Source organism: Athene noctua, chromosome 4 (genome assembly GCF_965140245.1).
Source record: "Athene noctua chromosome 4, bAthNoc1.hap1.1, whole genome shotgun sequence".
Lineage (NCBI taxonomy): Eukaryota > Metazoa > Chordata > Aves > Strigiformes > Strigidae > Athene > Athene noctua.
In genome coordinates, this window is record NC_134040.1 from 50,891,160 (window position 1) to 50,908,483 (window position 17,324).

The 17,324-nt window shown below is 39.7% G+C and overlaps 1 protein-coding gene across 1 annotated transcript; it reads right to left on the minus strand.

Moving 5' to 3' along the window:
* Positions 1-10,909: 10,909 nt before the first annotated feature.
* On the minus strand, positions 10,910-17,053 carry COX18 (cytochrome c oxidase assembly factor COX18). The gene is made up of 6 exons (XM_074903946.1): positions 16,774-17,053; positions 15,344-15,444; positions 14,454-14,617; positions 13,222-13,334; positions 12,082-12,189; positions 10,910-11,310 (listed from the first exon to the last, which is right to left on the minus strand). The coding sequence occupies exons 1-6, from the start codon at positions 17,044-17,046 to the stop codon at positions 11,137-11,139; spliced, it is 933 nt and encodes a 310-aa protein (XP_074760047.1). The 5' UTR covers positions 17,047-17,053; the 3' UTR covers positions 10,910-11,136.
* Between the last annotated feature and the right edge of the window lie 271 nt (positions 17,054-17,324).

The window sequence follows — 17,324 nt, forward strand, 5'->3', positions numbered from 1 at the left end:
GTTCTCCTGCCAGCTGGCCACATGGCTACACAAACGGATGGCTTTGCTAAGACAACCAGGCTGTAAGAGGGATTGTCCCAACACCTGCCAATTTCCAGTTGGCATCCCCAGCCCACAGAGAGGGAGCAGCTAGCAAGTTCCTTTCATTATTTTAAAGATCAGCAGTGTTAAACACTGGGATACTTCAAAGGGACACAGCAATGAGGTGGAAAAGCAATGTACGCTGCAAAGGGATGGGCTGATTAAGTTCTGAAACAGCATCAAGATGAAAGGCAGAAGGAAACCATTTTGATCTGAGGCCTGCCTGCCTACCCTAGATTTTAGCACCCCAACAGCTAACAACATGAACTATAGCTTGAGCACCCCCGTGTGTACAGCAGCATATTCAGAAACACTGAAGCACTTTTTTCTTTCCAGAAACCATGGAACTGAAGTGCCAAAATTGACACTTTGCCCTTGAAAAAACTCTTGAACTTCAACAAATCCACCTTAGTTCCCCAACTTCGAATTAAGACTTTGGATTCCCCACTAAAACAACCACAAAGAACGACCAGGTGGACTGCCAAAGTATCAAATTCTCTGGCAAACACAGCCTTCCCTTCTAGCACCGTGTAGATGGGGTTATATTATACTGACACGTGCATCCTGAATGTGACATTGCCCAACTCATCTTCCTTACAGTACTTCAAGCTAATAAGCAAAGGGAAGTTAAGAAAGACACTCTCTCCTCCTTTCTACAATCTCAAACCTTTTATTACTGGCAGGGTTTGGTAATTTACTTACAATTTCTTCGGTTTTACTAAAGCCAGAATGGGAAGCATGCAGAATAGGTGAAGAAAGTTATGCCAAACAGAGCTCTCGCTTACATTACTTAAACAATATGGTATCATCCAGAAAGAATACTATACAGACTTTTTCAAGACACTTCAGTTTTGTTTCTCAGAAAACACTGCAACAGTTTTTCTGACTTCTCCAGAAATCCACCCCTGCTTGCTCATTTGAGGAAAGTACACCCTCTAATCTGACCCAACTGCTTGCAAGGTTGCTCACTCATAAGGTTAGCATAAAGGATGAAGCAGATGTCTGACTGGGACTACTTCCTCTCCACAGCTGACAAGCTCATTTGGCATGAGACAGATCATTGCATCTTTCTTTGCTCCATCCTTGTTTCATTCAACATGGATTGAAAACAAAGGAATTATGTTATCATAGGCATGTATCGTTGGAAAGGAAACAGCAAATCTCTGATCCTCCTCACTAAAACCAGCATCAAACATCAAGACAAGGAGCTTAGTGCAGACAAGATATTTTAACAGAGTAATTACCATCACTGAAAAAGGAGGTAAGCTTTTGGGCACACAGCCTTTCTTTTCCAGGTTACAACTATTAAAGCTAACAAACATCGCAGCCCTATTTTCAAAGTTTAGGGTGTATTTTCAAGACAGAGAATGAAACACATATGACCTGTAAAAAATTATGGTTTTAAATATTATTAATCCTAAATGAAGAAGGCGAGTATGCAGTGCGTGCATGACTAGGCTGTCCTGGCTATATGCATATAAAGGAAACCCCACCTGCACTGGCTAGGCAGGGGCAAAGTGCATTTAAAATAATGGTGCTTTTTTTTTTATTGTACGCTGACAATATTACCAACAAACCAAGATTTTTCTATTACCTCTCATTTTCACCCTATACCCTCTTGCCTAGCCTTAGAAGAATTATCTTTTCTGTTGCATTAGTATTAACAAATACTTCACAATGGCTTGGATTACAGCTTTGAAATAGAAAAGCAATATACACACACTGAAGGCTGCAACTTCTACTCCATACAGGATCTGTGCCAGGATATTTCAGCAATTTTGAGTTCTATCAGAACAGAACCCATTGAGGGACTTGTACTTAGCTGAATATGACTTGATTGATTTTCAGTTCCTTGAGTGTAGTCTCCCTCCTAGGTAGCTGCATTATTTCAACAACCCTCTTCCAGGCACAGGTTTCACCTAAATAACGCTATAATGAAACCCACTTCCAAATACATTCATTGGAGAAACCCTATTCTCTTTTAACTTGCACTGGCAGACCTTGGGTACAATTTTTTAAGAGAGGCAGAATTTAAAGGGTGTAAAACAAACATGAATAAATGGAGAACCAACCATTTAGATTAAGAGACCACTGCACCCACATATTGCTAAAATAGCTCTGAAAATTTGCTCGTATGGCAGAAGCAATCAAGTTGACTGACAAAGTTCATGCTAAAGTTTTATGTTCAATCTCTATAAAAATTCCCATATTTATCTATGGTGCACAATTTGCGATACAGAAAACAGTTCATAAAAATCACAGACAATAGCTAGGAATAAACTGGCTTGAGTTCACCACAGCAATCTTTCTGCCCCAAATACATTCATGGGGATTTCAGAAATAAACAAGAAACAAATGGTACCTGATGTACCAAATGAATTGTTACAAAGCATTTAATATAAATACTGCTGACAGCAGAGTCCCACACTTAAGACAGTGGCGTCCCACATTTAAATCACTGCCTGACAAGTATCTGCCGGGGCAGCCATTCATTATGTGTGCCTTTCCCATACAAGCATCTGCTAGCTCTTCAGCAAACACACCATTAGCTGCATATAGGAATATGTATTTATGAAAAATACGGTGCACATGTATCTATAGATCTGTATGTAACACGCCTAAAGATGCTGTTTCTCTTAATGTATATATGCCACCTATTGCTTGCTCCAGCAGATGCATAATGTTAAAGAAAACAAAGACGCTTTTTCCTCCAAACCCTAGGGTGACTCAAATCTTAGAAAGTAGCAGACTTTCAAATACTCCCAAAAGAATGGCAAATCTAACAAAGCCAGTTTCATGTACTAAACATTTGGTGTCCTGACAGAGCTGTTAAGCTGCATGAGGTATTTTTCACCCACCAGATTCGAGGCGCTCTTTATGCTTCCCAAGGAATCTCATGTTATTTTTTTACTACCAAAAAATAAAAATAAAAAAAAAAAAAAAAAAAAAAAGAGGGACATCTCTGGTTTAAGGCCCTGTCCTGAAGATTCTGCATGTCTAGTTTCCAAGCTGGAAGTATGAACATATTTCCAACGAAGCTTGCTAAAGGAGGTGAAGGGGACTTTTCTTCAGGAGCTGCACGGAGTCCCAGCTCCCCCTACTGCCAGTTCTCCAACCAAAAACTCACTCGAGCTTTGCCCACACTCTTTCCAGCACCTTCAGCTGAGACAAAATGACATTCAGAAACATCTGTAACACCTTCTAAAAATCCAGAAGCAATTTCCTGCATCTGATGCATCTGATGCAACCCTGGAAAGGGCCTTATACCAGTTGTGACCCCTTGCCACGACCTCCTTACCTGTGGTTTTTGAGTTGTTCAATATCAATTGATAAGACGCTTTCCGCTGCCTCGTTTAACTTGCAGTTTCACACACAGAAGGTTGTTTTGGCATAAGAATATCCTGGCAGCATACAGATGTAGCTATATTATTGGTGTTATGTGATTCATAGCCAGACAGTGAAAACATCTCCACGAGGAAACCAGCCAACTCTGTGCAAGCACAGCATTATTAGTACAATGACATCTGCACTTTTTCTGATGAACTGCTGTTCTCAGTCAGAAATCGCATCTCAACCCTGTCTGTAAAGTTACAGTTGTACAAGCATAGCTCTATACAGCAGGCAGAACGTTACACCATAATGGTATCAATTAATGTCCTGGTATGGAAAACTGACTTTTGATACCCTTTCAAAAGTCTAAATATGTTTGCCAAGGTGCCAAAAAGCAACTGTAGGAGATACAGGATTCTACAATTCCATCACACAACAAACAGTTAAGTGACTGACTCAGGAAAACAACAGCAAGATTAAGACACACAAATACCAGAATTGGTAAGCATATGATACATGAGTTCTCCTTGAGTTTCACTAACATCACCACAATTCAAATAAATGCTTCCAATTCTGTTAAAAAATTGACTTCCCATTTTTTGTTCATTTAGTTTATATCAAAGTAGTAACTCGGCATCTTTTAAAAACTTAGAATAAAGAATAACTTCCTTACGCTCCATTTTAACAAAGACAAAACTTATGTCAAACCCAGTATTTACATAAAGCACAGAAGTCTATAAATACTTTATAATCATAGTGCTTTAAACTCAGAAACACTGTAGTTTTAGGCATAAGGATGACATGTACTTGCAACAAAACTTAAAGAATCCACATACACATCTCCATATTAATCCACACAATTATTAAAGCACTTCTATTCAAGAAAACTAGGCATTTATGAATTAAAGGGGAAAAATGAGTATCAAAGACATATGGATAACATATGATTTACTAATGCTTAAAGACCTAGAAAAAAAAGGCTAGGATAAAATTTCCTACAAAATAAGAGCATGCTCCTGTTCCTTCTCCCTAAACAGAGATGAAGTCTAGGAAATGTATGTAAAAAATAGTTACTGGTTTTGGATTTCATTTCTCTTACTAGTTAAAAGAATGATATCCTGACAGATATACAAGAACGGGTTATCACTGTTCTCAGACAGGCTTCAAGATACTTCCAGGAAGCATAGTTAATAGACTTCTGGGAGAAAGGGACAAAAATTATGGAACAAGTAAGCAAGCTACAGAATAAAATGTAACATTCAGCCTTGCAGTGCCACATGGCTATTCCTCACACTGATGGTGTCATGCCTGGATACTAATTAAGTGCTATGAGCTCACTTCTGCTCTTAGCCTGTTATCCATTTAAACAGCTGGTGCCTGCAAAGGAAGGCTGTCTACTTGGGACTTGCTAATCTACACATGAAGCTCAGGTCTTGTTTTAGGTCTGCTGGTGCATAGCCCTTGGAGCTAGAGAGTACCAAATAATACAGAACAAGAAACAAACTACATGGAACAACATTATTTTCTTTGTCTCATGATGTTCAAACACAAATTATGGCTTTCTTCAAGGACCCAACCATGATCATTCAGCATCCAGTGTCAGTCTTTTAACTCAAAAAGAATCTAGAAAAAGTTCACTCTGACAGTAGTAATACTTCTTCCTTGAGTTCAAGTTGCTGAACTGCCCCTGCTTTTAATCTGAAAATTATCAGCAAACATAAAACTGTTTTCTTAAAAATCTGTGGAGAAAGGCTAAAGGATGGGTGTGTGTGTGTTCATGTATACATATATGCCTGAAGGTATATATACTGTCTCTCAACAAAAAAAAATTTTTTTCCCTTTCCAGCCTTCTTGTCTTTTGCTTACTAAGGGCTTGTGGTATCAGCAGCTCTCAGACAAGACTGAAGCATGTCTGAGGCATGCAGATTTCTTCAACCCTGTGTGGAACACTTACTTTCTGTCACATAGTTTATTTTACAATTTCTGCCATCCATTTCCTTCAACAGCTTTCAGACAGTTTCGTGGCTGAAATTCATGTGGCTGAAATCCATGAATCACCTTTCATGCCTGGGATGTTATTAAATAACCCCACTACCCTATCGTAGTATGGCAGAGTAGAAATAGTTACTGACTTTTACTTATGTCTGCTACTGTTTAAAGGTCAGCTTAATGTTCTCGAGAGATCCCCAGGATTTATGGTTCTTATTTTTACTTTTTGGGGTCTTTTTCTGGCAGTGCTAGGAAAAAACATTTAGAAATTCCAGTGCTTCTGATTGTACTGAAAGTATGTGAAGAATTTGTGGAGCAGGATCTATTGACTGAAGTTCAGAAACGATACATAAATTAGAAGTTTGGTTTTATTTTACAGAAAACTTATTGTTAGGGAGTATTTTGACAGATACCATTAATTTAATCTATCGTATAAATTTCTGGGATCTGAGTCACTGTCTACTCCAGTATAAGACAAACTGAAAGGTTAAGACACTTCTTCCATCAGCACAATACAAAATCAGTTACAGCAGCTACTGTCGTGCAGGGGAGCTGCTAGACATGGGAACTATAATCTGTATTTAGGACTGCAGCATCATACTAACTTGTATTATGCCTGGACAATGGCTACATAATTCAGAAATAAAAATACTAGTAAAAGCTATCAGTGTTTTATCTTAACGGGAGAACTACAGCTTCCATTCTGTAATTATTGCTGTTTCCATCTGTTCCACAAATAAAACCATCCCTAGTTTTTCTCATCTGCTGCTCTACGTCAGGCAGTGAAAGGAAGACTACTGTGCAGAACATCCTTAAGTAGTTCTTTTCCTCAGTGCTCTCTTTGGTGACAAATTCCTTGTGTACCACCAGATTCAGGGATTGAAGGGAGTGAAAAAGATAAAAATCCCCCAAACATTCCTTTTATCCACTTTTTCCTCCCCTCTATTTGAGAGACATCTACAAAATAAATCTTACAAAAAATTGCTAACATTTCTGTCAAAGATAAAGCAGTGGTATTGCACAAATGTCAAATTTCTGAGTAAAGAGAAGATGCTGAAAATGCCTGGATCCTCTAACGTTAGCTACACGAACAGTAATGGGCAAAGAGGAACAGTTCCTTTACGCATGTTTGATAATGGTAAAACAAGTATTCCTTATTTTTAGAGACAGGCTATTTCAGGAAATAACTATGAATTGTCAACTTGTAACCATGTCAAAATTTTCCATTTAACCAACAGAGTTCTGAAAAACAGAATTTCTGCTTTTTCTTCCCACCCAAATATACAGATGCACCTCTTATCTTGGCATATACAGAACACTAAACCGCAGCAAAAGCTAGAAACTTTACTCTGAATACAGCTAAACTTGTTAAGACAGAGTTTTATCACCTCGGTATCTGGAAGAGCCAAAACAAGATACATGGTACAGTTTATTTGCTCCTGGGAAACTTACGGACCTGCAGAAAACCAAAACCCAGAGCCCTGTGAAATTTATCTCTGGAATCCACTTCACTCCAAATAGAATCTTCTCAGGGACACATCTCAAAAGAAATAATGTTACTCTCATAGTATATCTTAAATTAGAAGTACAATTGCTTTCTTGAATTGCCAAGTAAATGCAAATTCTCATCTTCACAACAGATAGTGGAAACTAAGCACTCCTGCCTGACATTTCAAAGGAACAGAACACTCTTCATAAATTCTTTGTGTCAAGTCAGTTTTATTAATCAGGAGCTGTGCTATGCTCTCCACAGTGACATACCATAGTGCTTGTTACGTTCTGTGTTTCTGAAGAATAGCAATTTCACCTGTGATAGTATCTATCCCATGAAAAAGTTAATCAACTGTTGTATGCCTTGCATGTATTTTACCAGGTGCTGGCCAATTTTAAAGTCCTTGGCCAAAGCACTCCAGAATAGTTTCTGTCTAAAAGCCAAGTGGTGAATGATTAAAGTTTCAACTCGCATCTACTTTTTAAAAATAATATTTAATGTGTCAGGTTTTCTCTTTTCAGTTTTATTTGAACAGTCTGGATTTTGTTGACCTCATATGCTTATTACCAAGACACATTTCTTCTCCAACACAGAAAAAACAGTAAACAAAAAATAGGAAAAAAAAAGTCACCACTATAAAATAGCTTGAATCTTTCTGGACTTCTACCACACAGATTGGGGATCAAGGATAAACAAGTGAGACACATTTCATGCCAACCTCCTATCTCAGAGTCTTGACTACTTAACAAAGGAAGAAGCAAGGACAAAAAAAGAGTTCATTACTATTTTCCAAACTCAAAAGTTCAGCCCAACAAATGCAAATATCTTCTAAATGTGATTACATGTTCTTGGCAATTCAACTGATGGAGTAAATGAGACAGAAGTGACTAACCCGTCACAGAGAGCACTGGAGCTGGTCAGAATCAGCATGCAGAATTCCAACTTGTAAAACTACAGGTGTGGCATGTTACCAGATTTCCGTGCCAAAACTGTCACAGATTGGCTCCAGCTGTGCCCAAATTGTGTCCTGTCATCCTCCCCAGTGCCTCTAGCAACACCCAGAACGAGGTACTTCAGAGCAAAGTGCAGGAAACATGTAACACATCAGTGTGGATTAACTCACCTCCTGAGCACCTTCCTATTAGTCCTAATAGTCTGAGTTTGGGTTTAGTTAGTAGATTTTTGTTAGATATGAAAACATTCCAGACCTTTCTTACCCTTACTCGAACTCCAATGCATTTATCTGAGGCCAGTTACCATTAAATCTAACATCTTATAGTCCTTCTGTATATGCGTTCGAGTTTTTATTAACTTTGATTATTCTGTTGTGCATTTAATCAACTGCTAAACTTAGCACCTGAACACTCAGAAAAAGAAAAAAATCACAATCTACCTTATCGGACATTTATGAAGTAATTATAAATCCACTGGAAATAAGATGGGCCTTGTCCTAACATGTTTAGTTACACGAGACCAATGACTCCAAACATAAGAAAATAAATCAACCGTGCCCTTGAGATCTTTCCCTGTTGCCATTACAGTCGAGGAAAAACTTGTCTTTGGCTTCAGTAGGAGGATTAATAACTCACTGAGTCCTGCTATGCTATTTGAGGTGACAAAGAACACAAAGTCACTCTTTCTACGATTCTGTGAGCAACATCAAGAGCACTGTATCTCACTGAGCTTCGTTGCCTCATTTTCCCACGCAGCCAGACCTTGTATCAGCATTCTGAATGAGTCATTCTACAGCACTAAAGACAAAACACATCTTCAAATACCAACACTGAAAATCTTGCACATGCACCTCCTTACTATAATAACCTATTTTCCTGCACTTAAAGAATTGCATACATGTGTGCAAATGAGACTACAGCCTCCAACTGAAATCTCAAAAGGGAAGGAAATCTTTTTTGGGAGAGATACCTTATTAGAGTAGCAAGCTTGCCATTTGTCTTAAGGAAACAGTAATCAATATTGAGCAACAGTTACAATTCAGAACTATACCTTTTCCAACAGTGCAAATTAAAATTTCAATTGCTGCTCCTCCCTAAAAATTACATAAATTATTTCAGTATATTATTAAACAAACTGTACATACAAGTGGAAGAAAATGTGCAAGTCAGTGGTTTGTAAGAAAAAATAGGTAGATAAAAGCATCACTGAGCCCCTGATGTGACATGAACTTACACGATCAAGTCTGTTGCTTCTTTAGGATGGGATGCTGTCAGAAATTCAGCATTACCTGTCCAGTAAGAACAAACTGCATTATCATCTGGACCTGTACAGTAATTGGCAATACAGATCGATAATACTGAACATGCTCCCAGTTGTATACTCAAAAAAGGGTTTTTTGAAGAATCTGTGATACTTATGCAGATAAGACACTAATATAATCACAGCAGCACCAGCTAGAAAGGGAATTCTGGGCATGTCTAGTCCCACACCCTGCTCAGCTTCAACACACTGAAGTAGGTCACTCAAGGCCTCATCCAGGTAGTGTTCTGAGTACCTCTGATGATGCAGATATCCACATTTCCTCTAGGAAACCAGGTGTTGGACCATGCACAGGTTAAAATGAGAAATTATTTGTCTCCCAACTTGTACACGTTGACTCTCATCCCTTCTCTGTACACTTCTGAGCTGATTTTGGTTCTAGCTCCTTTGCTACTTCCCACTAAAGAGTGATAAATCTCCCCTCTCTCTTTGCGATGCCATCTCTTTAGAGGCTGTATGGTAATACTAAATTCAAATAAAATGTCATAATAGAATTTATAGGATTTTTTTTAAGCTTCTCAAGCAAGTGTGAGAGAATGTATCATGCATTCCTCTAGTGAAAATACATTTGCTAGAAGACAATATGAAGCATGGTATCAGGACTGAAAATTAGGAACATTTAGTTCCAAACATTTATGAAAAAACATCACTGCCCTATCTACGCACCAAACCTTGATAAATTCCTTCAACCCCATCTTTTTCTCATGGGTCAGGGCAACAGGAAACAGATTAACAGAAGAAATAACGAAAGACTATAGATTCTTTCTACCACAACAAAGGCATGTGACTGTTGGCTTGTTACTGTTGTCTACAGTTGTCTGGTATTGCACCTCCTTCTATCTTTCCCAGTGCTAAATAGTTTAACAACAAAAAATCCCAGTTTAAAAATAACTTCCTATTATCAAAGATCTATAGGCACTAACAGTTAAAATATGACATCATCCTGACTCTACACTATGATGACCACCTGAGCAAAGAATGCAAGCAATGCTTTGCCCTCTATCCAGATTTCTGCTTCTGTAAGAAAAAAAGACAAGACCAGACTTGCACAGACTTCTGTGCAAAGGGATATTCCCGTGCAGAAGATTCACAACATATGTGTGTTGACTTAAGGTGTATGCAGAGCGAGACGAGATCTGAATCTGAAGACCCTTACAGGAAGTGCCTGTATGTAACGACACTGATGTTTACATGAAAAAGTATCATACAGAGGTCCTTAAAGGCATGAAACATTTGCACTTGACATTTAGGATTTATGTTAAAGAGAGATTTGATACAGTTGAACGAACTATTTGATTTCTTATCATCACTGATTCTTTTTTCAAGGTGCTACTTGCCTCATTTTAGTATATGCAGCCAGAATGCTGTCACTCAGCAGGTGACCACCAGAAACAATACAAGAATCTTGTCCTTCTAACATCAAATCTAACATGTAAGAGAGTGACAACAACCTAGTTTACTTAGCAATTACAGAAAATCAGCTATCAGAACTGCTGTGAAGACTATCGAACATCGAATGACTATACCCGATTGCCAATCAATCTGCACCAGTGTCTTAATTCAAAAAACCTAATGACTACAGCATCAGTCCATCCAGCCTTTTCCCTCACCTCAAAACTTGTTTGCTAGTCCACAGGTCAGATCAGCTTCGCTAGAAGAAGGCAGCCAAGGCGAGTCACAGTTTTATTTAATATTCATCTGCACAATTCCTTATGATAATTCAGGAGACAAACCTGTACTACAGGAGTATTCCAACTGCAAAAACAGCCATCCTTGAAACAAAACTTCACAATAAACATACATTTGTGCTCAAGAATAATTTATGGCCAGACAGTCAATGCTTTATTTGGAAAATAAATATAATTCCAGCTGCAACATTTCACAGTAAGTAAGAACACCTCAAAAAAATAACGCTACTTAATTACCCATGTGACATTCGTGGGACAGCTCTTCTGACAGTTCAAATGACATCATTTCTTAAAACTGTATTTAGTAGTCAAGGCAGACACGATATCCTTGTAAGGAGTATCTGAGTCAGATTTGGTCCTTGGTATGCAACACAGTCGACGAAAGGTCGGAGAACGCAGCAACAGGTTGTGCGAAAGTCCCATGAAGCTTGAGGACAGCCAGTACAACGCCATGGACTGCAATGAGACAAGTACTGAGGTCAGCCTCCCTAGGTGCAATGAAAACACTACAGTTTTAGGCAGCTCTTCACAAACCACAACCACTGGTTACTCCCAGTTATCAAGAAAAATAACTCACCTAAAACCGCTCCTCTCAATAACAATAATGGCTTCCATTTCAAATGTATTTTTCACTCTTTCTCAACTCTTCTAGGAAAAAGAGTCATCTACACTTAAGTCTGACAACAGTTTATACATAAATTCCTATTGAACTTGCTTAAATGTCTCTTATTTCAGACTGTAAGTTGATCAGCCAAACTACTAGATGCTTTATTGTGCTAACCACTGCAAAAATATTCAGAAGTAGACAGCTGGTAAAAATGAGAAGTGTTTTAAGAAGATTGTGGAAAATTTCCTTATCTAAAAAATACGCTGTTTTCCTCTTACAGCAAGCAAACACTTAGCAAATCTTTGTCTGTATGTCCTTATATAAAATTTACCTCATTTTTGACCTCACAAAAAGGATGCTAACCCCCTCTGAATGTCCTTCCAAGCCCTAGTCTGTGAAAATGATGTTTAGAAATAGTAAGTTTGGAGACTCTTCCCTCTTGGACAAAAATATTCCAAACGTGTTAAGAATTTAAACATATATAGAAACCAAACACCTTATGTTTTAGGGCACACTGTATTAGAGTGTGATCTACTAAATACAGGAAGCATTTTGGCTGCTCTTTATGCCCTAGGAACATACTGGAGTCATGGGAGGCACCATTCAGACTCTGTACTTACAGAGGGGACTGTTGCAGCAACAGGGATCATTACTACCGACACCACTCGAAAGAAATTTGTAGCAAGCTTCTGGAACCTGGAAACTTCCTTTTTTTGTGAAGCAAAGATCTGAAAGTGGAGAAACCCACAGTTATAAACAAATTCTTTTTTAGACGACTAAAATGAGACAAAAGGCAACAGTAGAGTTTCCTGTAACCCAGAACACTTGTTCATGCAGGACTTTCCTTTTACATCCTCCATTTTAATCAACATACTGCTGCAATCTTTCATGTAAAATGCTTTATGTTTTACATGTTCAGTCCTTTGTAGGAAATACCTTACTAACCTAGCAGGGTAGCTAACAATAATTGCAAGGTAATGCAACTTTTGCACATCCATCAGTTTCAATGCCTAGCCTGAACCACAGCCAGCTAAGGAAAGACTGTCAACAGGACACAGGCCAAACACGGCTGATGGGTAACTGAACAAAAGCAGAATTGGGTCTACAGTCACACACTCTTCTTCCCTAAGACAGTCTATGTCAGACATGACATAGAAGAAAATGCAGTAAGAAAAATCCAAAAGGTTAAGAGCTTGATGAGGACACCTAACAGAAAAATGAAAGAAACAAATTTTCATTAAATTACCCCCAAAAATAGGAACTGAAGACTTCTTTTTCCTTTTTCCTGTTGAATAATCTCCCCAAAAATCTTAAAAAGGTCTGGATTTTTTCATTTTACTAAGAACACATAATATTGTTCGTTTTGACCACGAGGCTCTAACAAATAACTGGGGGGGTGGGTAGAACAAACCAAACAACCCCACATGTGCTTTTAGATGCTTAACACACAGAAAGCTCATTTGAACGTCATTCTAAGAGAAACGTCACAACCAAGACTAAATTTTATTGAGGCTCAAGTAAAGCCAATAAAGTGTCTGAGGCATACTGCATCAGAATTTGTCATCTAGAAACAAGATGTCCACACATACAAACACACAGAACGATTAAGTTATTTTTCAATTCTGCCCAATGCATTTAAAGCAGTGACAATCTGAAACTACCCTTATATTACCACATTTTACAACTCGGTAATAACTGTCTTACAATCCTGTAAAAAAAATTACCCTTTTGCAATCATCCTATTCATTCCACCAACATACCTCCACTATCAGCAAATTCACAAGCCCAAGCGAAACTGGCAAAATCCAGGTAGAATCTGGTGCTGTGAGGTCTGTAAACCACAATGCTCCGCCTGCTGAAAACTGTTCTTGAACTACATGAATAGTTTAAAGAAAACACGGAATTAAGTATGATTTGCTACCTCAAGTTAGTGAGAACCGTACAATGTATTACAATCAATCAGCCAAGTTTCTAGGTACATTTTTTTAATCTACCTGATAAATACCATTAAAGCAGAAATCTCTGGTTTAACAGATTGTGTGTCAAGGCAGTCTGCTATCAATACAAGTCAAAAATGGTGGGAGATACAAGCCGAGATCCAGCGTAGCTCACGACAGCCACTGATTCAGGTAAACCTGTGATGAAAACTACCATGATCTCAACCACCTTTTTACAAGCCAATGATGAAAATATGCAATGCGGTAACCTACAGTGACTACATATTTTGTGGTTTTGAAACAATTAATTTTTCTTTATAACTACATAACTTGTTATATTTTTGTTTAGAACAAGCTACCAACTCTTTTCTAAAGGATCAAAGTATCAGTTTATTTAAAAAACCCACACACATTCACCTTGTCTACAGTACTTCATGTGAAACTTCACACGGATGAAAAAAATAGATTGATAGTGAATGTGCTGTGGTATGAGTAATATTACTTGTGAAATACGCTTATCTTGTGAACCAGAAAAATCCCAAGACAACTTTTTTGTTTTCTTAGTAAACCTGTCTTCAGAAGACCACAATATAAACACTCACGCAGCCTAACAAAATGATTCACATTGTTCCCAGAGCATGGACCCTGATAGTGCTTTTAAAGAGTCATCCCACAAAGCTCACCCCACTATTAAAAATCATGGGAGTGCGTAAGCAATGATCACTGATGCTCTGGATCCTGCAAATACCTGCTGGAGGAGTTCAAACCAAAGAAAAATATAAGCATGGTCCAGATGTGAGTTCTTCGCTTATATGAACTGTGGTTTAATCTAGTACAACATGTACAATGTAACTAATCAAAGTCTTTGAAATTTGTATTTATTTTTAGCTATGCTTAAACTATATTAAGTTTTAAAACAGTAGTGGAATAATTTTTCTATCAGCTGATACATCAAGCTCAGGAGACTGTGTTCTTTAACCAACGAAGAGTCTGTAAAAACAGTAACTGAATGAAAAAATGACCGTTAAAAGAGTGTGTCCGTTCAGATTAATCACCTTCCAAGCCTATGGCACCAACACTGCAGTTGCGCAAAGCGAGAGACACGCACACCCACATTGGAATCTGTACCCACACCAGTAAAGTGGCTTTGAAGGGATGGCAATTGTCTCGAATGTACAGCTCCGTAATAATCCTCTGTAGGTTTTTCTTAAAGTGGAACCTTTAAGAAAGAAAAAAAAAATTCATCTCACAATACCTTTACAGAGAAACTTCTCAAATTCTGAAATAACAATTCTACAGGCTATGCATGTCAAATTGGCTTCTTTAGGTGCAATTCTGGAAAACTGAAAGTCTTTCCTCTTCAAACATGCCTCTCTCCTTTGCCAACACCCCTCCTTTACAACTTTTAGCCCTGTTACTATAAGCAGCTTTTCACAACAAAATTCCCCCTTGTCACTGGCAGCTACCAGTAACTTGCCTGATATTATATTTCATGGTGATTCTTGTCTGAACTAGAGTATAACCTTCTCATTATAGAGGCCATCAGCCCATTACATTACCTTCAGTATCCCAGCTTAGACACACTGCTACTGCACTGCATGCAGTACTACACTAACAAATGAACCGGACCACAACCATTTAAGCCTCAAGTTCCAGCAAGATTTAGATACCATTCTAACTAAAGTGAACTTCAGCCACAAGTAAAGGCAACAAAAACAGTCCTGGATTTGGCCCTGTAATCATAAACGTATCACAAGTTCAGGGCTTTAAAATGGATATATTCTAAAGGATACTATAACAAACACAAATCAGAGAAGTAGTATGAAAATCTAAGCTTTAGGGAAGAGCTGAATCTTTTCTGTAAGACTGTTGTTTGTAGGACTTTCCCTCCCACTACCCCTCAGTCTGGAATTGATTTATAAGGTACATACAATTGTCATCCTACCTGGCCACCTTTTCAGACCAACCCAGTTGCTTTCCACGAACAGAAACTTCATAGCGAAGACGCTCGGCTAGTTTTTTAATCTCAGGCTGCAAATTTTCCAACTAGCTAAAGAAAAGGAAAAATGCTTATACACAGTTATATGTAACAACCACTTCCTCTCCCCACTTGACACTGGGCAGACATTAAAAATGGCTGTGAAGGACAAGGCACACATCTGTGAACACCTTTTATCTTGAAACAAAATGAACATATGAAGATATTAGTGAAAAGTATTTACAATAACAAGCAAAGATACTATCTTACTACTAAATAAGCAGAATTAGGATTTTATAGTCTGTTCTTTGTAAGTATTTTTTTGTCTTCATTCATGAATTGCATCCAGATACTTCACTTAACAAAAAAACCCCTTTAATGCCACTTCGAAAAGATTTAAAGCCCAGCAGGACACAAAATTATGCAGTCACCGACATCACTATCCTGAGGAATGAGACCCCGTTATGTAAGAGTAAATACAACATTCACTTTTGCAATCAAAAACAAAGGAAAAATGAACAATCATTACTATGAAAAACAATAAAAAAACCCCACCACAAACACACTGCAATAAAATAATTAATTTACGCTGCTTCTGCAATAATGCCTATTGAGTGACAGTCACTGAAGAACCCTGTTCAAGAAACACATCTGCATTTACCTGAGCGTTACACAGGTGAAGGTTACTGCAGGGGAGTTGAGACCTGATAGCTGTGAAGCACCACCCTAAAGCCCTCCCGAGTCGGTAAAGAAACAGCATAGAAAAGGAGAAACACCCTACTTCATACCTCAGCACCACAAAAGCTTCTTTACCCCTTCAAGCACAGCATATAGCCTATTCAGTAACTTAAACCGTTTTCCTCACTTCTGAGGAAAACCAGGTATTTAGAGACTCCCAAAGGTTAATTTATTTCAAGTTTTTATTGGAGCAGCAAGAGCTTTAAGTTAACACAGAAAGTAACAGGAAGTACCCTGAAAACGCCATATGACTCACACTAAAAACAACTCGATTTTCATGTAGTTACCATTTCTTTTATTTAGAATTCGGGGGTCTAATGAAGGGCCAGTGCAGGTTTATAGACACAGAAAAGCCTCCCATAAGCTCCATGCGACCAACCGTCAACACAAGCAGACCCCTGCTAAAGGGGGAAACTGCGGCCTTGACCACAAAACCGCAGTTTGTGGAAAAATACCAGCATCGCCCAAAACACGCTACCCCCCACTGCTCTGTTCCAAAATACAGTTCACCAGGCGCGCCCGACCCGCCGCCGCTAAGACCCCTCACAAGCCGGCCCAGAGCCCGCTGAAAGCGCTGGCCAAGTCCCTCGGTCCCTCCCTCACACAGGACCTGGGCTCCGGGCCCGGGCTGCCCTCAGGACAGAAGACCAGCAACCCACCTTGGCCAGGAGGCGGCCCTGGTGCGCGGCCAGCGGCAAGGTGACGGCGGTGCGGAGCAGGGCGGCGCCGCCCACGATGGCGGCCCACCACGGCAGCCCCGTGGCCGCCTGCAGCGCCACCAACCCGTCCTCCACCCCTTGCACGGGCGCCGACTGCGCCAGCCACTCGTACCAGCCGCTGGGGCCGCCGCTCGCCGCCGCAACGCTTAACCCTGCGCCCGCGGCCGCCGCTAACCGCCAGCCCCGCGCGCCGGGCCGCGCCAGCCGCCACATGGCTGTAAGGGCCTAGGCCGGCGGCGCGTGACACACCCCCCCGCCGCCCTGCGCATGCGCCGGCGGCGAGCGCGGCCTCCCGGCGGCCATGTGCAATGAGGGCAGGAGCGCGGGCAGGAGCGCTGCAGGCGAGTGGCAACGAGCAACTCCGGATCGCTAGCCCTTGCCCTAGAGCCAGAATCCACGTGCGGCTCGGGGAGTGAGGAAACGCCTGCCCCCACAGCTGCAGCAGCCGATTGCTCCACCACGCTCATTGCTCCAGCCTCAAAAGACACAGC